General features: G+C 35.0%; 1 protein-coding gene across 1 annotated transcript; it reads left to right on the top strand.

Moving 5' to 3' along the window:
* The first annotated feature begins 2,871 nt into the window (after positions 1-2,871).
* LOC145792275 (coatomer subunit beta'-1-like) lies at positions 2,872-7,828 on the top strand. Its single transcript, XM_082873049.1, has 6 exons — positions 2,872-2,953; positions 5,463-5,499; positions 5,616-5,941; positions 6,057-6,188; positions 6,284-6,432; positions 7,563-7,828. The coding sequence occupies exons 3-6, from the start codon at positions 5,873-5,875 to the stop codon at positions 7,633-7,635; spliced, it is 423 nt and encodes a 140-aa protein (XP_082729175.1). The 5' UTR covers positions 2,872-2,953; positions 5,463-5,499; positions 5,616-5,872; the 3' UTR covers positions 7,636-7,828.
* The last annotated feature ends 16,336 nt before the right edge of the window (positions 7,829-24,164 follow it).

Below are 24,164 nucleotides of genomic sequence, written 5' to 3'. Positions count from 1 at the left end.
TTTCACTTCTCACTTCCTTTCAACTTTAAGTTTGAAAACAAGGCTCAGAACCTAGCCAAATAACTTAATGAAATTATGATCCATCTTTAAAACACTATTGAAATTCATGACGGATACACATTTTGATGCTGTATCAATAACACATAAACCACTTCCGTACTTCACGAAGGATACACATTTTGGTGCTGTATCAATATAACATAGAAATACTTCTATACTTCACAATTGATAACGATATACATTTTAGTGCTATATCAAATCAATTCAAACACTTCCATAATCCATACTTGATACACATTGTAGTGCTGTATCAATGCCACACAAAATCCGGTTTAGAGGTCCATCCCCTATCTTCAAATAAACCGTGGAGTACATCCTCTATCTCCTCCCACACAATACAATGTATAGAAACAATTATCATATACAAATTCAATCAATCAATACCCATTTTAGTGTTGTATTGTACCAACCACCATATTCAATGGCTTACTCAATTGATTAGTTTTAGTTTGCCTAATCATCATGCATTGTCTACAATAATCAAGACTATCCTCCACCGATTGCCCAAAACAGTTATTTCTAAACAGAAAATAAATGCACCAAATGGATACAATATCAACATTTCAACTAGGTGAGTGATAAATGATCTAACTACACCCTTTAATCCCACACATTCCCAGTCTCAACATTTTCAATTCAATTTCTCATTTCTCAAAATTAATTTCACAAATTAATTTATCCACAATTAGGGCTTTTTTCCATAATTACAACACCAACCCTAAGGTTCCATTTTCATCAATAATCCCGACACCAAATCCATTTTCCAATGTATTACATACTTAAAGGTTTTAAACTTTGAAAACCCCTCTTTTGAAAATTACCCAATGACCCCAAACTTTCTCGAAATCACCCAACAACCCCCAACATATCGAAATACCAAAATTCAAAGACAAAGCTCATAAGATGGAGTAGGATATCCCTACCTCAAAGTTAGAGCTCAATCGGAGAAGGGGAAGAAAACGAAAATGCTCCAAACACCAAGATTCTCAGATCAAAACGAAGCCCTCGACGATCAACACACTTTTTACAAAGGCCGAAGGATAGGGGGACCCTCTAACTAGATCAAACCCTAGAGAGAAGGGAGATCCTAGAGAGAGAAGCTCTCAAAAAGTGTTTTTAGAAAGTAAGAGAGAGAGAGAGAGAGAGAGAGAGAGAATGTAAAAAGTGATTTTAAAACTCCCAGCTGCCAACATACCCGCTCGAGCGGAGAATAGAACGCTCAAGTGTCAAGAACAAAAATCTGGACACACTCGAGCACAAGAAGGCCCGCTCGAGCGTCAAGACACAAGAATAAAGTACATCCACTCGAGCGCGAAACCAGTCCGCTCGAGCGTAGATTTCCCCCTCCCAAAACTTTCACAGACAAAGCACGACCCGCTCGAGTGCCAACACACCCGCTCGAGCGCGACCCGCTCGAGCGTAAATAAACCCGCTCGAGCGTGAAAAACACACCTGCAGAAGTTTTACAGAGGCATGAAATACTGGGAGCGTGTAAACCCCGCTCGAGCGCAAGAAGGTCAGCTCGAGCGTACAACCAAAAAACCAAACTCCGCTCGAGCGTAGAATGATCCACTCGAGCGTAACACCAAAAACCTAGGCAACTATACCTGAGACCAAAACTCAACCTACCTGTTCAGAACACGCCCAACGCATCCTATAACTCAAATACAAAGTACGAAAGGATGTAAACCAGATATACACAACTGCTAACATCCACGGAACCAAGTCCGGATCACTGTACAACAAGGAGTAAAACCCGAAATCGCTATAATTAGGGCTCATTTCAAAAAAAAAAAAAATTTATAAAATAATAGAGAGAATGCAATTGATTTCTGTAGTGCATTTAGTATTTTTTTAAACTAATAGCTCATTTGGAAAGTTGAGGTTTGGGATTTTTTTTAGTTAAAATAGTCAAAAAATAAATATATAAAATATCACACCCAACTCGTAATCATTACCTTTTTTCTCTTACAAAAAATCAAAAAAGTCAAAAAATCCTTCCCGAACGATATTTTTTAACCCTAGGCTAAAATAACCAAAAAATCAACCCACTTCCCAAATGAACCCTAAAATAGAGAGTTACCAAACCAAACCTTAATTGATTATTTGGGGATAAATGGGTCAATTAATTTTGAAGATTTATTAAATATTTTAAAAATATGTTATGAGATATTATTTACATAATATTTTAAATAAATAAAAATTATAATATATAATAAGTGATTTAATTTTTATCTCTTAACTATTTAATAAAAAACTATAATCAGCCAATAAAACAATCATCTGGGGTGAAAATTCATTCTATTTAATCATCTGGAAAGTGTATTAAATTGTGTGTCGATTAATTCAATTGGCAAAACTATATCCTATAAAGTAAGCAATAAAACAATTTCGTCTCATTTTGCACACCTCTCTCTCAAAATATTTTATAGTGTATGTGAATTTTATTTGCTATTATTGCACATTCACAATAAACTTCAAGATGGGATTAAAAAAAAAACGCTTAGAATAATCGATATGGGGTGAGTGTTGTATCGTATTGATCATATTAGTATCATATTAGTCTGTATCTAAATTACTTCACTAGTAATTCAACTTGTTCATTTTTTAATGTTGTGTCATATCGTTTTTAATTTTGTATTGAGTTCATGTTAATATCTAATGTCAAAAAATTTACCCTCATTAGAAATACCAAATGTATATGAAATTAAATTTTTTTTCCCCACAAGATGAAATTATGTGAGAAAATATTTGAAAATGTTTCAATGAAATTAATTTAAACGAATGTTTCATTAGCAATAGCTAATGAAACATTTTCACAGTCTAACCTCGCATTTGTGGCTATTGGGGTACTGCCAAGCTAATGAATCTGCTTGAGATGAACTTGGAAAAGGTTAGTTTCAACCAAACAATAATTAATCTAGTAGACTCAAAATAAAAATAAAAATTAAAAAAAAAAATTAAAGTTTTAAATGTTAATCCAATTTATGTTGAGACTGACCCACACTGCACCAAGTCTAATTAAATTCTTGATACTTTTCCGGTTACATAATATTTCTATTAACCAAATCTATTCCAATAAAAATTATAAATTATTATAACAATCACTACAAGAAAAGTAGATATAAAACACGGAACTTTTTGTGGCGGTACGGCGTGTATATCGTCGCAAAAAGTGATCTTTTGTGACGGCATATGAAGCCGTCTCAAATAAATGTTTTCTGCGATGGTAGTTTCCCCATCGCTAATAAGCATATAACAAAAAGTCTCTTAAATATGGAAGTATTCACGACGCACTGTGTACCGTCGCAAAAATATTTTTTTTTGAGACGGGTAAAATTTACCGTTGCAAATAGTGGACATTTGTGACGGGAGTTCTCTGTCGCGAAAAAAAAAAAAAACCTTATTAAAACAGCGTCGTTTTAATGAATGGATTTGATCATTTGTGACGGTTTTTCTATACCGTTGCAAATAGTACTGAAAAATTTTATCTCCCCCCTTCAGCTAAAATGGCACTCGATCAAAATCCCCAAAATCCCTAACACCTTTCTCCCTCAAAACCCCTAAACCCCTAACACCATTCTCCATCAAAACCCCCAAAATCCCTAAATCGAGTTCATGTATCAGAATCACAGAGATGAGTTCGAGTTCCCAAAGCAACGACGATCTCTCTCTCTCTCTCTCTCTCTCTCGACAAGCGATGGCTAGCGGTGTTCGAGTTCACCAACGATCACAGCGACGACGGCGAGTGTTCACCAGCTATCTCTCTCTCAATGAGCGACGACAGCTAGCGGTGATGCGGCGACGGCGTATTACGATATCTCTCTCTTGCGCAAGCTCAGTCAGTATGCTCACACACACACACACACACACACACACTGATATATATATATATATATATATAATTTTCTTCCCCTGTATGCTGATAACTGGTGACATATGTTAACACACTGATTTTGTTCGTGGTACATGATGATTCATGTCGGTTTTCACTTCTTACATAGTTACAAAAACATGTCTTTGTTTGGATGGTCCATGAGAAGGAATCTATACAATTTGGGATTGATTAAATCATATTCTTGAAAGAATATCATGTGGCCAGTATTGCTGTGCGCTTGTGGACTCCCTAATTCCCTAACACATAACAAGTGGAAGTTAGTCATTTTAAAATTTAATTTTTTGTTTAGGATTATTTTATTCATTCCAGAGTTCTTTTCAAGAATAGAAACTGGGGGAGTTACATGTTAGGGATGAAGGTGAGAGTGAAAGGCCACTGTGCTTACTGAAGAGAATAGATATTTGATGTCCATGGGGTCTCAATTTTTAAATTCTCTCTATTCTAGCATGGACAAAATTCAGAGGTTTGACAAACCTCTAAAATTGAAATAAATGAGCCTTGATTGTCAACTTAGATATTCTTCTCAGGGAAATGCCTAATGGAGCAGCTTTGTGTAACATCTTTATATTGTGTGGGGGACTTTGGCATCTGTCTCTGTTTTACGAAACAGTATCAGGATGTGTATCCATATTAGTGATACGGTATATGTTGGCCGATATTGGAGAGTGGTGGACAATGACCTATATGATATGTAATGTTACAAATTACAATCGATATTTAAAACCCTTTCTCAAGAATTCTTTTGCAAATACAGTTCACCACCCTTTGAAGGTGAAATAAATGAGCCTTGCATGGTAATAATATTGTCTTTTATTTATCAAAAAAAAAAAAATGTGCCTTGCATGCCAACTAAGATATTCTTCTCACGAAAACACCTAATGGACCAGCTTTGTGCAACATTTTTATATTGTGTAGCAGACTTTGGCATCTGTTTCAAGATTTCTTTTGCAAATACTGTTGATTAAACCTCTGGAATTTAAATAAATAAGCATTGCATGTCAACTCAGATATTCTTTTCAAGAAAACACCTAATGGACCAACTTTGTGTACCGTCTTTATATTTTGTGTGGGAGACTTTGGTATGTTACTCAAGAGTTCTTTTGCAAAATATAGTTGATCACATTTTGTCTTTGTTAATTTGAGGTATCATACCAACTCTTGCAATGATATGTAGCCAATCTTGATGGAAGTTTTTAGAAACCAATTTGTTTAACACAGTTGCATTTTACAATTTTTACATTAGCATTAGTCTTTTTATATGCCATACAGTTTCTAAACATCCCTATTCCTAACCTCAGCGAGAACGTGATAGGAGCTATTTCCACGTATTCAATGGGTTTGAAGGCCCTAAGATCCTAGATCAAGTTATCATTGATGCCCTGCTTTTTGGGGGCCTCTTCTGAATTACCTGCTATTTTTTGTGGGCCGCAAGTTGGCCAATCATGAGTATTTTATTCTTAAGCATTTGATTCTAACTTCAATTTCTTTTTTTCTAATATCGTAGACGATGGTGAAGTCTTTTGAGGTGACTGAGTTACCAGGTACATAGTTAATATTTTACATTATGTTTGTGTGGTCAGCATGTACTTTTTTCCTGCTTTCTGTTGTTTTGATGTGGGCTTTGCTGTGCTCTGATATCTTCTCTATGGGTTTGCAGTTAGATCTGCAAAGTTCATTGCGCGCAAACAATGGGTTGTTGCTGGTGCTGATGACATGTATATTCATGTTTACAACTACAATACAATGGATAAGGTCAAAGTATTTGAGGCGCACACGGATTATATTAGGTGTGTGGTTGTTTATCCTACGCTTCCATATGTGCTGTCATCGTCTGATGACATGCTTATAAAGCTTTGGGATTGGGAGAAGGGTTGGGTGTGTACTCAAATTTTTTAGGGTCATTCTCATTATGTTATGCAAGTGACATTTAATCCGAAAGACACCAACACATTTGCAAGTGCATCTCTTGATCGCACTATAAAGGTATGAATTGGATTGTCTATTACTAACTTGTTAACTACAATTTCATATAATTTGGTATAAAGCACATGCACACATTGATAAATTTGTGTTTGTTTTCCCTTTTTTCTTTTTTCAGACTTGGAATCTTGGCTCTCCTGACCCAAATTTTACATTGGATGCCCATTTGAAAGGGGTAAATTGTGTTGATTACTTCACAGGTGGTGATAAGCCTTATCTTATAACCAGTTCTGATGATCATACTGCAAAGGTTTGCTGCCTGTTTTCCTTTTTCTTCTTCTTCTTTGTTGGGTTCATGTACATGTACAATGTGAAAATATTTTTGGCTATATTCTATGAAAACAGGTGTGGGACTATCAAACCAAAAGTTGTGTCCAAACACTAGACGGGCACACCCACAATGTTTCAGCTGTTTGTTTTCACCCTGAACTTCCCATTGTAATTATTGGTTTTGAGGATGGTACTGTTCGTATATGGCATGCTACCATGTATCGGTAAGTTTTGTGGTCAAACTATGTTAATACCAAAATTTTAAGTTATGAACTTGCTCCAACCCTTGCTTTTTATAATTGTTGTCATGTGAGACATGAATTTATTTAATGGCACTTTGGGTGATTATTTTATAGAGTGGCATCTTTGCTTTGTCTACTCTCATGGACAGTTACTGCGGTCATCATATTTCAATTTATTAAACCTTTTGTTCACTAAGTTACTTGTTAGGTTGACTTTGAATTGGCTCGTGTACTTTTGAAGTTAAAGTGTAAATGATATTAATCTCATGGTATCTATAGTTTTCAAATGAAATGGCAAAGTTGTAAAGGCATTTTCAGGATCTATTTCTAGCCCTATCCCTGTCCTTCTCTTATCTCTGTTTCAATGCTCTATTTTATTAGTTCTCTGGATGTCCTCCAAGTCTCTATATCATTGTTTGTATGTACATATGTATAATAGGTTAAATAAATGTTAAGTTTTTCTTGAGGATGTGGTACTTATCTCTTCTCCCAAGGCTCTGTATAATTCTATTCAGATATCCTTATTAAGACTTTTTGCATCTGGTGTTAAGGATCTCCTTTGCCCTTGCTTTCCCTGAACTCTTGCACTATGTTGATGCTTGCTGTAATTTAGACGGTATAGAAGTGTAAGTCATGGGAAACCAAAGGATTGTTTCATGGAGTTCACAAGTTCAAGGACCTTGTAATTATGCCACATTGCCACCAACTTTGCTTGCTAAATATAGCCGGATAATTACCAATCTTATAAATTTCAATTGCAATGTTAATTTTTTTTTATCTTGGTAGCGACACTTTGCAAGTTGCAAATTCCTTTGTAGCTTATTTGTAAAGATGGAGTTTTTATAGAATAGTGTTCAATTGGTTTGAATTTTTGGAAGTAAAATTATAAAAAATACACCAGCGATTAAGACAATATGGATGCTCAAGCAGTTGAGCCTTTTGCATGTGTTTGTGTGTGTTTACACTTCTCTTTATATTTTTTAATCCCTACATTTTATTTCGCACAGTAGTTTTTTAGTTTTTATGTTTACATTGTTGAAAATATAATAAATTTGAGTTTTTGGTTGTGCTGGTCTTTTTAAACTTTCCGTACTGTTTTCATTGATTTGCAGCCTTGAGAACACACTGAATTATGGTCTTGAAAGAGTGTGCGCTATTGGATATATGAAAGGTTCACGTCGGTGAGTTATGTATTTATTTAGTTTGGTGGGTGGGAGAGGTTGGTGGGGATGATCTCTTTTGTATAGGTTTTGGAGTTCTAGGGACATGTTCAGATTCCTTACTAGTAGATTCGTGAGCTTGTTTTATTCACAAACTTTAATGTGGTTATCCTTTGGATGTCAAAGTCTGGCATTTAAGGCATAAAGGGATAGAAAGAAGTCATGCTTAAATTGTCTAATTAACCAATAATTAAATAATCTAATCTCTATCTCTCATGATATTGAGAAAACAAAATATAATGATAATCATTCAATAATCTAATCAATAACTTGAAGCCATGAAATATAAGATGAGAGTCTGAGAAGATGAAAAAAAGAGACTGAACGGGCTTATCGCGTGTGGAAGGGACATTGGAGGCGGTGTCGTTTCCGTTTTAGGATGGTTGGTGGTGGCGGGGGCAGTACACTAACATGGCAATGGTGGTGGCGGTAATGATGATTGTTTGATTGATAGAGGAGAGAGAGTAGTTTTGGTGAGAGAGAAGAAGGGAATGGATAAATTTAGATCTATAATTTAAAATTTGGGGCCAAAAAATATATATTTTTAAACTTTTTTTTCGGTTCTAAATGTGACGCTATAGAGCAAATGGATCACGATTTAAATAGGTGAGGGGATAAATTGATAACATCTAAAGTTCATGTGTGAAATTGATCAGAAGTTTATAGTTTTTGGGACAGGAATGAAATTTCCTCGATAGGTTGGGCTATAACTCTTTATCTCAAGCCTTATTCGAATATTAATAGGATATACACCGCTAGTTATATATACCAAAAATCATTTTCCAATAGTTTTAGAACACACGTGTGTATGTAGAAATTGACAATAACAAAACCTTTCAAATCAAAACTAGGGTCAAAGATTTGTTTACGTGTGACATATTAATATGAAAGAACTAGAGTTTCGAGATAGATGCATTTAGTAGATAGAGAAATATCACCATAAATATGGTTGAAATAGCTAGAGTGAGTAGTGACGAGCTCAAAGATCTAGTGCAAAGACACAAGAATCAAGAGAGGCAATCGAGTTAGAAGAATTATCAGCGTTGGTTGTTTGGTAATCTGAGCGAAATGGGAAAGGTTGAATGATAAATAGAGAGAGATTAGGCACAACTAGGACAATTGAGAGAAAGAACATAGAAAGAAAAGAAGAAAAGTTTGGAAAAAAGATTAGGAGTTTTTTTTAATTAAATTTTAGTTAAAAATTATGAGTAAATTACAAATACATTCCATGAGATTTGTTTAAAGTACAGATTGTCCCTTATGGTTTAGAAAATTACAAATACCCCCTTGTTATAATTTTTTATTTAACAGAATTAACTAAAAAAATGAAATTCATAATTGCTCTACTATATAATAATAAATTTTTCTAAATTCTTAATTGAAACATATTTTTAACATCATTAAGAACTGTTAATTGACTAATGATTTATTAATAAAATGAGTAATTTATTATGAAATTCGAAATCTCAAAATGTAGAATGTAATTTTTAAAATTACAGGGGACGATTGGTATTTTAATTAAATCTCATGAAGCATATTTGTAATTAAAGAAATCATAATATCAACTCCTAATGACTATGCAATGAATAACATGAATTTAAAAAATTATGGCTGCTCATCGATGATGACAGTTAAGAACATCTTTCACAAACCCGATGAAGATCGTCAACCACATGTTTGGTTTCCTAGAAAGGAAAAAGAAGAAAAAAAGAAAAGGGAAGTGGAAGCAGAAGCGGAAGTGGGAAAAATCACGCACATGTGTAAGTAAGCACGCACATGGAAATAGAAGTTCAATTGAAAAAAGTTATGCGCGGTTTCGGTATTTTAAGCACCTTTGTTCTTTCCAATTTTGATTTGTAATGTCGTGCCGTTTGGTATTACTTGTAAATTAGTTTTTGCGGTTATACCATCTTAGATTATTAGAGCAAAATATTTAAAATAAATTATGAATTTATTTAGTGCAATTTTTGATAATCTATGAAAATATTAAGTTGCGGTTTGGTATTGACTTTTTTTAGTTAGTTTTTTTGCTTTGGGACGTTTTTTAGTCTCGTTTAATTTGGTATTTTTTTTTTGACTTTTTAAATTTTTGTGAGAAAAAAATGTAATGATTTGACTTTTTTTAGTTAATTTTTTTGCTTTGGGGCTTTTCTTAGTCCCGTTTGATTTGGTATTTTTTTTGACTTTTTTAATTTTCGTGAGAAAAAAATGTAATGATTTAACTTTTTTTAGTTAGTTTTTTTGCTTTGGGGTTTTTCTTAGTCTCGTTTGATTTGGTATTTTTTTTTTGACTTTTTTAACTTTTATGAGAAAAATATAATGATTATAATTTGAATATAAAATTTTATCTTATTAATTTATTTAGCTTATTTTTATCATTTTAGGCTTTTCTAACCCAAAATTAATAGCCAAACGAATTGGTTTCACATTACTCTTTTTTTTTTTTTTTGGAAACATCATACATGCTCTCAAAAAATTATGACTCTTTTCTCCATGTAGTTTAAAAAAACTCACTTCTTTAGGTCAAATAAATTAAAAAATCAAACAAATTACAGTTTAAAATTCTAACTAAATACCATAGTGTTTTGGAAAGTTGATAAAAAGTTGACTTTTTAATTTTTTGACTTTTTTGAAAGTTTTTTTGGCAAAAAGCTGGCTTCTTTGGCTAAAAAAGCTAAAAAGCTAGTTACAAAGACAGAGAAAAAAAATCGGTAAAATATGAATAAAATATAAATGTATTTCATATTTATTTATTTATTTTCAAATTACTATCTAAATTTATGATTCAAATTAGAAAAAAAAAATTCAATAATTTAACATCCAAGTACTACCAAACGGGTTGTTAAATATCATGCTTGATATTCTATTCTCATTCACCTTTGCATTAAATTTTAGAATTGTGTTTTAGATGCAAAAAGTGAAGTAAATTTTTATTTCTCACTTTTGCTTTAGAAGAAGATTTTTCATTTGGTATAGTATGAAATCTACAATTAAGCAGGAACTCATAGTTTACATCAGTGATGTTAATCCCCTACTAGGAATAACCCAAACCCATGGGAAGGGTGAGAGTCATTTCTCTCTTTTTCCTTTCAATCTCTCTCATTCACCTTCGCTGCCAACCACTCTCTCTACCTCCATTCCTCTCCTTCAAAGTCATAAAAATATGTATGTATGATCATAAAAAATTCTCCACCTTTGGATTACACATACAATAAAACACTACACATTAATCAAAAGGAAAAAATTTCATGATATATTTCATAATATTTTTTTCATGATCTTTAATATTATTCATATATATGTATATATACACAACAACAATGCAATCAATTAACCTCCAGCCAATTACATACATGTGATGATAAATACAATTAATCTCTGACTGATTACATACACATAATGATAAATACAATTAATCTCTGACGAATTACATACAGTTCTAAAAATTAATATTAGAATTGCATGAATTTGGTGAATTTGGGGGGAGTTATATTGAATTTTGTTAGATTATCAAATGATTCTAATCCAATCCTACGGTGTCCCGTAGTTCAAGCATTAATTCAGATCAGTGATTTGTATTTCCAAACACTAAAGGTGGAACTATATATTAGTCTAGGGAAAATTCAGGGATTTGCATTGCCCCTCCACCCCAAAAAAAAAAAAAAAAATCCAATCCTGACAAACACGGCCTTAAACTACAACGGATGACCAACAACACATTAATCGATAATGTAAGATTTGTCCCAAATATCTGATACATATCTGATATATTACTGGAAAAAAGTTCAACATCCAACAAGAAAACGTACGGTTCACAAAAAAAACAAGAAATAGTACGCTTGAGACAAGGGATGGTCTTCATTCAAAGCAACATTGCACAGCAACTTGAAACCTGCAAATTTTTCCAGAAAGAGTTTCGATTAATTCGACTAGATCAGAAACGCTACACGAAGCACCTAGGAAAAAGAGAATATATGTTATACATTCATATGTTTTAGTGGTGTGTAGAAAACTAGGGAAAACTCAATCAGGAGAGTCAACAATGCGATATTGAGAATGTTGTCAGATTAAAAGATCATTTTGTTATGAGAGCGTTGGACATCCAAAAACAAAAATGAGGTTGTTTCGTTTTGCCAAATAAAAAAATACAGACATTTGAGCTACTCACTGAACAAGAAGGAATTTTACTTTAAGCCACCACAGCAACTGGCAACCTGCATAATCAGAAAGAATGAAACTTAATTAAGCAAGATAAAAGAATAATCTTCATGAAGTTTTTTTAAGAAGAAACCAGAAATAACTAAGAAATCAAAGAAATCTCATACGGTAGTGCAAAAACTAATGCTCCATTTGTTTCAACTGAAAATATTTTCTTTATGTTTGGTTGCGTCCTCAAAACTAATGTACTAGTGGTCGTGGAGATGGTAGAGGTAGTGGTGGAGGTGTGGCAGTGGCAGAGGTGGTGTGGGGGTGGGGGTGGGGTGGTATGGTGTAGAATAGTGTTTGTAATGGTGTGGTGACAGTGGTAAGTCTTTAGTCCAGAAAACGTTTTCCATCTTTCAAAAATGAAAAATAGTTTCCGTCCAAATAAACTTGTTTTCCGTAATGGAAAACATTTTCCATCATACCAAATGTTACAATTGTGAAACCATATGCAAATGAAAAATGAGCACAGAAGATGCAGCAAGGGTCACAGAAGTTGCTAAACACGACAATGAAACTCAAAAGCACAAATATAAGTTGGAACATCATACCAGAGGATCATAAACCGAAATAATGACCTTGGTAAAAAAAAAAATGTTTTGATCAATAAAAGACATTATTCACTGAACATCGTCCCGAGATTTCTTTTTAGCCTTCTTTCGTCGTTTTTTGGTAGAACTTGAACCAACATTCAGGGGTTGTTCGAGGGCTTGAGCTGGAGGCACAAAAACAATAGTTCCTGCAGTGCTCTCTGCCACAGGATTAATGCCACTCTAGGTGGAGTCTTCTTCATTAACCTTCACTTTAGACTTGATGATCTCAGTGATGACAGTTCTTGAGTCGGAAGTATCTGCACAATAGTGTCAGCAAGTCAATCACTCAACTTGGACTATATCGACTTATATGAAAAGAGATTATGTTGGCCTATCTCCAGGGAAGTGATATACAATCCAGTCTTGCCCTAAAAATTTCAGTTTAGTTATGCACACCCTTCTCACCCAAAAGGGACAAAAGAAAATAAACAAATATAAACAATTACCAATAAATGTATCATGTATGTAGTCCATTCAATGCAAGGGGGGGGGAAAAGAAAAAAAGAAGCAGCAAGTAGACCAGTCAAGTGTCTATCCAGTACTTTTGCAGACCTTATGGGTCCGCTCGAGCGGGGACCCAGTTTTCTGAAATTTTGAAAATGTATTCTGTGTTCCGTTTTCCATTTTCTTTCACTTGCAAGACTCTTAGGCATACATTGAGCATTGTAATTGAATTAAAGAGATAAGAATGAAGCCTAAAGAGGAATATTTGAATTAAAGAACGGATTGAATTACTTGTAACCCATATGTGTTATGTGATATGTAGGGTCAAGCTCAAAGGCAAATCCACAAGCTGACCACTGTGAGTAATATCCGAAATATGTTGTTGTCCAATTGCTTACTTCTATGTGAGTTTTGTAAAGTTCATTAATTTGAATGGTGGACAAAGTTTGATATGAAAGTTTGAAAGACCTAAAAGGCCAGTTTGATATGAAAGTTTGAAAGACCTAAAAGGCCAGTTTGATATGAAAGTTTGAAAGGCCTAAAGGCCAATTTGATATGAAAGTTTGAAAAGGCCAAAGGCCAGTTTGACATGAATGAATTGGGCCCAAGGTCGTCTAATGTATAATGTTCCAATGCATTTTCTTTATTTGATATTATTCACTGGGCTTTTGCTCACGCTCATTCATGTGTTTGTAAGTGAGCCAAGAGAGGTCCAGACCCAGCCCCAGTGAAGTCTCTACGGAACAACCGGGTTTCAGAGAGTCAGCCCATATGTCTCACGCACGAGACTCACCTTCGCCTTTTTGTCATTTGTTCCATGTTGTCATGTTGGCGAAGTCTTTGTATATGTCTGTATATAGTTTTCATGGGTGACTTAGTTTTGGATGATCCTGTCTGTACAAAACTTTATGGTACTGTATTTTTGTTGTGAGTTATTAATGTACATATGTATGGTTTATTTTAATGTGCCATGTAAGCACAGCTCTATGGACAAAGTTTTAAATTTTGCTTCCGTTTGGCCCCTTTTACTCTATTGAGTTATGTTAGGTTTGATTTGAGGCCGTAGATAATCTCATGATTACTAGCCGGTTATGGCCTAAACCCATAGGGGCGGGTTTGGGTCGTGACAGAGTGGTATCGGAGCATGAGTTAATAACTCACACACTTGTCCAAAAGAGCAATAGGCGTCTAGAAAAGATCTAGGATGCATTCATGTGATAAGTCTGAATCAAGAAGCATCAAGAATATGCTTAAATGTTAAACGTGAACAACTATGTGTTATAAGTTATGAATTGCTCGAATTGCAAATTATTTGAATACGTATGCTCTTTAATATATGCATACTTGTAAATTTTTTGTATGAAGTATAATGTAAGTTTAATCAGATGGTGAGAACAAGAGGTGATGAGATAGAGGAATCCTCTACTGCCAGAATAGACAGAATGGAAAGACTGATACAGGAAATGGCAGAAGCTTTGAGACAGCAACAGGAGTGGCAACAACCACACCCGCTACCTCCACCTCCGGCACCACCCGTGCCCGATAATCAGAATGATGATCGGATAATAGCTCTCACCAAAGAATTCAAGAAGATGAAACCACCACAGTTCCATGGTGGATTAGATCCGTTGAAAGCCGAGGCATGGGTTCACGGCATTGAGAAATTGTTTGAAGTGTTCCCTTGCTCAGAGACGCAAAAAGTGCTTCTAGCCTCTTTTATGCTAGAAGACGAGGCAAGAAGATGGTGGATGTTAATGCGAGAAAATCACAGGGATGTTGATTGGGTGAAATTTTTGGAAATTTTCTATGACAAGTACTTCCCGCAGTGTGTTCGGGACAGGAAAGTAGCAGAATTCATGGAACTAAGGCAAGACAGTATGACCGTAGCTGAGTATGAGGCCAAATTCACCGAATTGGCCAGGTTTGCACCACATGTAATTGATACTGATTATAAGAAGGCGAGACACTTTGAAGGTGGGCTTTGAAGTGACATATTAGAATGGGTGAATGTCTTGAAGCTAGAAACCTACATCAGGGTGCTGGACAGGGCCATAATATCAGAGGCTAACATAGCCAGATAGGCTAAGCCAACAACAGAATGGAAAGGCAACAAAAGGCAAGGCTTCTTTTCTAAGAAGAAATTTTTGAAAAAGCAGAATACGAGCTCCTCAAATACTTCGAATTCTTCCCAAGACACATCTCCCATGTGCAATATTTGCAGCAAAAGGCACCGTGGAGTTTGTTACCGTGTGTCAGGAGCCTGTTTCAAATGCGAGAAACAAGGGCATATGGCCAGAGATTGCAAACAGACCAATGAAAAATTTGCTGCTAGTTCAACAGCATCAGTCCCAAAACCAAGAAATGCTACGAGATCTACTCCCGCCGGAGATACCGTGAGACAAGGGAGAGTTTTTGCGCTTGTTCCGGGCGATACTCGGAATGCCAATGCAGTTGTCTCAGGTACCATTTCTATATGTAATCAGGATGCCTTCGTGTTAATTGACTCTGGATCAACACACTCATTTGTAACATGTGCATTTGCATCTAGACTGAGTAGACATCTAGAATTATTGCCATATCTACTATGTGTGTCTGCTCCATCTGGGGAATATGTACTGTGTGAAGCTGTCTATCGTTTCTGTGACATGCGAATTGGAAATGCCATTCTATATGTGGACTTGTTACCCTTGAACTTTAGGCACTTTGACATAATTCTGGGCATGGATTGGTTAGCTAAATATTGTGCCACCATTGACTGTGTGACAAAACGGGTTGCGTTTAGACCACCAGAACAAGAAGAAATTGTGTTTGTGGGTAACGGGGTAGTGCCTCCCCCTTATTTGATATCTGCAATGAAAGCATGTAAAGTGATCAGGAAAGGGTGCCAGGGTTATTTGTGCTGTGTTGTCTGAATAATCTGTAAATGTTGAATTGAATGATATCCCTATTGTTAGAAAATTTCCAGATGTGTTTCCAAAGGAACTACTAGGGGAATTGGTGGACAGGGAGATATAATTCACTATTGAAACTGTATCAGACACCCAACCTATTTCTAAAACTCCCTACAGAATGGCTACAACTGAAATGAAAGAATTGAAAGAACAGTTACAAGACCTGCTCGATAAAGGATTTATCAGGCCTAGCACTTCACCATGGAGTGCACCGATGTTGTTTGTGAAAAAGAAAGATGGAACCCTACGCTTGTGTATCGACTATCGGGAATTGAATAAATATCCCTTACCCCGTATTGATGACCTGTTTGACCAGTTGCAGCGATCACAAGTGTTTTCCAAGATTGATTTGAGATCCGGGTATCATCAGTTGAAGGTAAAGGCGGAAGATGTTGAGAAAACCGCATTCAGAACAAGGTATGGACATTTTGAGTTTCTTGTTATGCCATTTGGAGTGACTAATGTTCCGACAGTATTTATGGACCTAATGAACTGAATTTTTAAAACCTACCTTGACGAATTTGTTGTGGTTTTTATTGATGACATTTTGATTTACTCTAAAGATAGACTTGAACATGAACAGCATTTAAGAATTGTCCTGCAAATACTTAGGGAAAGGAAATTATTTGCTAAACTAAAGAAATACGAGTTTTAGTCGGATGAAGTTGTTTTCTTAGGGCATGTGATCAACAAGGAATGGATTTCAGTGGACCCACAAAAAATAGAGGCAATTATGAATTGGTCTACACCGACTAATGTAACGGAAGTCCGCAGCTTTATGGGTTTAGCTAGGTACTACAGGAGGTTTGTGAAAGATTTTTCGAAAATAGTTGTGCCTCTTACCCAACTGACACGTAAGGGGAAACCTTTTGAGTGGAACGATGAAAGAGAATCAGCCTTTCATAAATTGAAAACAAGATTGACCACTGCACCGATTTTGACACTACCATCAGGTACGGAGAATTTTGTAATTTTCAGTGATGCGTCTTATAAAGGTTTGGGTTGTGTGTTAATGCAGAACGGAAAGGTTCTTACTTACGCCTCCCGACAGTTGAGGCCACATGAGAAGAATTATCCAACACATGACCTAGAATTGGTCACAGTTGTTTTTGCTTTGAAAATCTGGCGGCATTATCTGTATGGTGCAAAGTGTGAAGTCCACACGGATCACAAATGTTTGAAATACTTCTTCACGCAGAAGGAGTTGAATATGCGATAGAGGAGATGGCTGGAACTAATAAAGGATTATGATTTAGAGATTCAGTACCACCCCGGGAAAGCTAATACAGTTACTGATGCCTTGATTAGAAAATCAACATGGAGTATGGCTTGTTTGCTTACTGAACAAAAGGAGATTCTGTAAGATTTTGAGAAGTCTGAAATTGAAGTGGTATTGTGTGAACAAGGCGGATTGATAGCCGCTATCTCAGCTGAACCGGCAATCATTGAAGAAATTAAACAGAAACAGAACGAGGATGAATTCCTCAAGAAAGTGATTGATGAATTTGAGACAAGTCCGAAAGCAGAGTTCAGCATTGAAAATGAAGTGTTGAGATTTTGAAATCGAATGTGTGTCCCAAACATTCCGGAACTAAAGAAGAGGGTTTTAGATGAAGCCCACAAATCAGTGTTTGCTATACATCCGGGCAATAATAAAATGTATCGGGATTTGAAACAAACCTATTGGTGGCCTAAAATGAAGAAGGAGATTACAGAATATGTGTCCAAATGTCTTCAGTGTCAGCAAGTTAAAGTTAAACATCAGAAACCATGCGGTCTACTGCAACCTCTCCCTATTCCTGAATGGAAGTGGGAACATGTGACTATGGATTTCGTTGTTGGCCTACCTCGGACTCCTCGAGGTATGGATTCTATTTGGGTTGTAGTTGATAGACTGACTAAATCTGCACATTTTCTGCCAGTTAGAACTACGTTTAATGCTTATAGATTGGCTACCATATAAGTTGATGAGATTGTCCGTTTACACGGAGTTCCGGTATCTATTGTGTCGAATAGAGATCCGAAATTTGTATCTAGATTGTGGAAAAGTTTGCAGGAAGCTATGGGAACAGAACTGAGATTTAGTACTGCATTCCACCCACAGACAGATGGGCAATCAGAACGAACAATACAGACTTTGGAAGATATGCTTCGAATGTGTGCTTTAGATTTTCTGGGGAGTTGGGAAGACTATTTGCCACTTGTAGAATTTGCATACAATAACAACTTCAACTCCAGCATCGGTATGGCACTATACGAGGCTTTGTATGGTAGGTGGTGTAGATCACCAATTTCTTGGACAGAAGTTGGGGATAGAGCTTTACTTGAGCCTGAAATTGTGCAAGACACTTCTGAGAAAATCAAAACTATTTAGCAAAGGCTCAAAACAGCTCAAGGCCGACAAAAGAACTATGCAGACGTTCGAAGAAGACCTCTTGAGTATGAGGTCGGTGACCATGTGTTCATTCGTGTGTCCCCAATGAAAGGCCAAGTCAGGTTTGGAAAGAAGGGCAAGTTATCGCCCCGTTACATTGGGCCGTTTGAGATTTTGGAAAGGCTTGGTCCAGTTGCTTATAGAGTTGCTTTGCCACCGGGATTCGAACAAATCCATAATGTGTTTCATGTGTCGATGTTGAGAGGTTATCTCCGAGACCCGTTTCATGTGATTGATTATCACCGGGTAGCTATTGATGAAAATATGGAATATGCCGAATGGCTGGAACGGATTGTTGATCGACAAGTGAGACAATTGAGAAGCAAGTCCATTCTAATGGTGAAAATGGAATGGAAGGAACACTATGGGACAGATGCCACATGGGAAAAAGATGATAAAATACGACTACGCTATGCACATTTGTTTCCCGATGAAGGTAAAATAAGTTTGGAGGACCAAACTTCCTAAAGGATGGAAGACTGTGATAATCCTGTCCCTCATTATGCTAATTGGTCCTTAATATAAACGTGACTATATGTTTGATATGATTTTGTGTACCATTTATGTGAAAATATGTGGTTTTGAATTTCTATCTGTTCACCGTAGGAATATCTATTTGGTTATCTACTTTGGAAATTAAATTGAAGGCCTTATGGTCACAGAACCCGAAATTGATTACGCCATTGTGATTGGCATAATTTTTAGAGCCTACAGTGAGATTTAATTGAAAATTTATTCGGATCAAATTAATTAGATTAAATTAATGAATTAAGTGCCCAATTGTTTTATAATAAAATAATGGGTTGAGTGGGGGGCTTACAAGGGGCCATATATGCTCAATACTTCTTTTGTTATTCAAATTGGCTGATTATAACTCTAAGAGGAGAGAGAGGGTCAGCCATAGACAGAGAGGGAGCTCAAAATTGGAGTTTGATTTAAAAGCTTGGAAATCTTGAAGATTTCTCTAGATTTGACCATAGATTAGAAGAATTGAGCCTGTATGTAAGTGAATTCATGAGTTTAATGTTGTAAATTGTGAATTCAAGTTTGATTGGTGATCAAGAACAAGAGTTGTGCTTTAATTGATGAATTTAAAGTTAAAATGCACATGCATGTATAGGATTACCATGATTTTGCATAATCAAGCATGTATTAAGTTGAATATGGAAATATGAGTGTTAAATCATACATGCAAGCATGTTTTTGTTGAGTTCGTGAGAATGAACACCATTTGCATCATCTAGGTTGAGAATAAGGGTAATACATCACATGCATGTACAAATTATAAGGATAGGAGCTATGAATGCATGAATTTACATGTTGGAAATGAGTTTGGTGTCAATTGGGACATGCATGTGTTTGATTTATGAAATTGAGCTCCATATTGATGTAAATGGGTGTTTGTATCATGATAGCATAAATATATTTGAAGTTTGAGCCATAAAATGTAAGTTGGATTGGTTTGAATGCTGGATTTGAGCTCAAGAACTCAGCTGGAAAACCCAGAAAATTGATGTCCGCTCGAGCGGGGAAACCGCCGCTCGAGCGTGAATTTCGTGTTCCCAGTATTTTTTTGCAGACTTGGATGTCCACTCGAGCGGGGAGCTATGTTGACAGATCTTCAGCTCGAGCGTTTGAGTTCACGCTCGAGCGTAAAAATAACATATCCAGTACTTTTGCAGACCTTATGGGTCCGCTCGAGCGGGGACCCTGTTTTCTGAAATTTTGAAAATGTATTCTGTGTTCCGTTTTCCATTTTCTTTCACTTGCAAGCACTCTTAGGCATACATTGAGCATTGTAATTGAATTAAAGAGATAAGAATGAAGCCTAAAGAGGAATATTTGAATTAAAGAACGGATTGAATTACTTGTAACCCATATGTGTTATGTGATATGTAGGGTCAAGCTAAAGGGCAAATCCACAAGTCGACCACTGTGAGTAATATCCGAAATATGTTGTTGTCCAATTGCTTACTTCTATGTGAGTTTTGTAAAGTTCATTAATTTGAATGGTGGACAAAGTTTGATATGAAAGTTTGAAAGGCCTAAAGGCCAGTTTGATATGAAATTTTGAAAGGCCTAAAAGGCCAATTTGATATGAAAGTTTGAAAAGGCCAAAGGCCAGTTTGACATGAATGAATTGGGCCTAAGTCCGTCTGATGCATAATGTTCCAATGCAATTTCTTTATTTGATATTATTCACTGGGCTTTCGCTCCCGCTCATTCATGTGTTTGTAGATGAGCCAAGAGAGGTCCAGACCCAGCCCCAGTGAAGCCTGTACGGAACAACCGGGTTTTGGAGAGTCAGCCCATGTGTCTCATGCACGAGACTCGCCTTCGCCTTTTTGTCATTTGTTACATGTTGTCATGTTGGCGAAGTCTTTGTATATGTCTGTATATAGTTTTCATGGGTGACTTAGGTTCGAATGATCCTGTCTGTACAGAACTTTATGGTACTGTATTTTTGTTGTGAGTTATTAATGTACATATGTATGGTTTATTTTAATGTGCCATGTAAGCACAACTCTATGGACAAAGTATTAAATTTTGCTTCCGTTTGGCCCCTTTCACTCTGTTGAGTTATGTTAGGTTTGATTTGAGGTCGTAGGTAATCTCGTGAGTACTAGCCAGTTATGGCCTAAACCCCTAGGGGCGGGTTCGGGTCGTGACACAAAGAGAGGGCATTTGGGGGTTCATAGAGCGGCAAAGAAGAAGAACCCATCATCAATGAAAGCACGGCAGCAGAGGGGGGTTCCACTACTAGGGTGAGGGCAAACCCAGCAGCACCCAAAAGAGAAGCAGCCATGGCTTTGTTGTTCTTGAATATACTGTAAATGATGATTTTTGAGGAATGGGTTCGTTGAATTGGGTGAGAAACAATACCGATCTCATTGAATTTGTGAAGAGGAAAGGGTCTTTGAGGAGCCAGTAAAGGTCACTGCTGCCATGACTCTGAGTAAGGTGTGTGTGTGTGTGTGTGTGTGTGTGTGTGTGTGTGTGTGTGTGTGTCAAGCAATGACCCCCAATACAATTTGAGGACCCATTTCTCAATCAAATACACACCATAAATAAATAAATAAAAGTGATTAAAAAGTTTTTATATATATTAAAAATAAAAGATAAAAATTAGAGGAAATCACAAATACATTACTTAAAATTTATTTAAAATACGATTTGATTCCTATTATTTTAAAATTACTCTTTGGAATTGATAGGAAATGATTCTATTTTTCTCTTATAATAGTTTTCTTTTCAAAATTAATGTTTATAATAATTTTTTTTTAAAAAAAATTAGTTAAATTAGTTTGATTGGTTAGCTAAAATAAAGAGTATGGTTGGAGTGTACACTAGCTTAACTAGACAGATAAATAGAGAAGGTAGTTTTCTGTGTACTTTGAGGAGCCATTTTAGAGAGTATGGTTGGAGATGCTCTTAGAGCAGTGAGAAAGAGAGTTAGAGAGAGAGAGAGAGAGAGAGAGAGAGAGTACATGCAGCGCCAGTGTAAGAGAGAGAGAAAGCGAGTCGAAAATCTAAGGAAGTGGTGGGAGATTTGAAGTGGTGGGACGTAGTCGTATATGTCTCTTGAGTGATGCCATCAATGAGATAGGCTAGCATGCGCGTGGTCCGTAAAGCTCTGCTCGTGCTTGCTTTTTTCTTTTCTTTTCTTTTTTAATCATTCGGGTTCAAAAAAGATAAAATAAATTTTTTAATCTAAAAAAATATCATATTTAAATTATAATCATTTTATTTTTTATAAAAGTTAAAAAAATAAAAAATTTATTCCAAATAAAAATTTTTAATCCCAAATTAAAATAATTAAAAAGACAAAAAATTAATCCATATTCCAAACGAATCCTAATTAATGAATTGCACGCTCTCTCAGCAGCAACAATGATTTAGACCACTAAAAAATACACCACTAATAGCACTAATGCATTGGAAATGGTAAAAAAAGAAAAAAGAAAAAAAAAGAAACAAGGCATAGAAAGTGGGACTGCCACATCATTAGTACTCATTTTAGTGCTCCATTTCTAATGCTCCAAAGCATTTTTCCTCTCAGCAGTAGCTTAATCAAACTTTTCCCAACAGTTGTTAAAAAAAAAACTTTTTCCAAAAAATAGAGAGGTGACAGAGAGCTCTAAAAGTAGAGTATTAAATTGAGCTCTATTTATGTAACAATGAAAAAAAAAAATAGAAAAAAAAGAAGGCCAAATTATCACATCAACAAGTGAATCACATCCATTATAGTTCATTTAAAACTCTTAATTTAGAATTCTTAGGCTCCATTTGGTTAGGGTTTCAAATTATAGTTCCACCCATTGATTTGAGTGTATTGTTTGTTTTGAGCTTTCAAATCATAATTTTATACCCATTTTTCAAAACTCAATTCAAAACATAATTATTACTTTTCAAAACTCATAACCAAACACATAATTCAAAACTCTTTTCAAAACTCAATTCAAATCAATATTTTAATTTTTTAAATATTTTAAATATTTTAAAAATATTTTAATTTTGTTAAGATTTTAAATATTTTAATATTTAAATATGTTACAATTTTTTAAATATTTTAATTTTTTTTGTTATATATTTGGTTACGATTTGAGTTTAGAGTTGTAAAAGGAATATGTAGTTTCGAGTTGTATGTTTGGTTTTGAGTTTTAAAAATAATTTTTTAATTGAGTTTTGTTTTATGTGTTTGGTTATGATTTGAGTGTATAGTTGTTTTTAAATTTGAAATATTAACATTTTAAATTATTTAAATTTTTACGATTTAAATTTTTTGAATATTTATTTTGAAAAAAAATTTATTTCCTTTGTAGTATTTTCAATTAAAAAATTGATTAATGTTATTTTCTGTTAATAATAATTTTTTTTAATTGAATTTTAAAAAGAGTTTGGTTATGAGTGTTGATCAGAATTTTCAATAGTGTGAAAGTGGTGTGTTTTGTTTTGAGTTATAACAATTTGAATTAAGTTTTGAAAACTCTTTCTAAAACTCATAACCAAACAAATGTATAATATGTATAATTTGAATTAAGTTTTGAATTAAGTTTTGAGTTATCTCTGTTTCAATGCTCTATTTTATTAGTTCTCTGGATGTCCTCCAAGTCTCTATATCATTGTTTGTATGTACATATGTATAATAGGTTAAATAAATGTTAAGTTTTTCTTGAGGATGTGGTACTTATCTCTTCTCCCAAGGCTCTGTATAATTCTATTCAGATATCCTTATTGAGACTTTTTGCATCTGGTGTTAAGGATCTCCTCTGCCCTTGCTTTCCCTGAACTCTTGCACTATGTTGATGCTTGCTGTAATTTAGACGGTATAGAAGTGTAAGTCATGGGAAACCAAAGGATTGTTTCATGGAGTTCACAAGTTCAAGGACCTTGTAATTATGCCACATTGCCACCAACTTTGCTTGCTAAATATAGCCGGATAATTACCAATCTTATAAATTTCAATTACAATGTTAATTTTTTTTTATCTTGGTAGCGACACTTTGCAAGTTGCAAATTCCTTTGTAGCTTATTTGTAAAGATGGAGTTTTTATAGAATAGTGTTCAATTGGTTTGAATTTTTGGAAGTAAAATTATAAAAAATACACCAGCGATTAAGACAATATGGATGCTCAAGCAGTTGAGCCTTTTGTATGTGTTTGTGTGTGTTTACACTTCTCTTTATATTTTTTAATCCCTACATTTTATTTCGCACAGTAGTTTTTTAGTTTTTATGTTTACATTGTTGAAAATATAATAAATTTGAGTTTTTGGTTGTGCTGGTCTTTTTAAACTTTCCGTACTGTTTTCATTGATTTGCAGCCTTGAGAACACACTGAATTATGGTCTTGAAAGAGTGTGCGCTATT

The sequence above is a fragment of the Camellia sinensis genome, chromosome 6, assembly GCF_055761805.1.
Source record: "Camellia sinensis isolate YWXY chromosome 6, ASM5576180v1, whole genome shotgun sequence".
Lineage (NCBI taxonomy): Eukaryota > Viridiplantae > Streptophyta > Magnoliopsida > Ericales > Theaceae > Camellia > Camellia sinensis.
The sequence above is the reverse complement of the archived record's forward strand: the minus strand, read 5'-3'. Positions and strand labels throughout refer to the sequence as shown.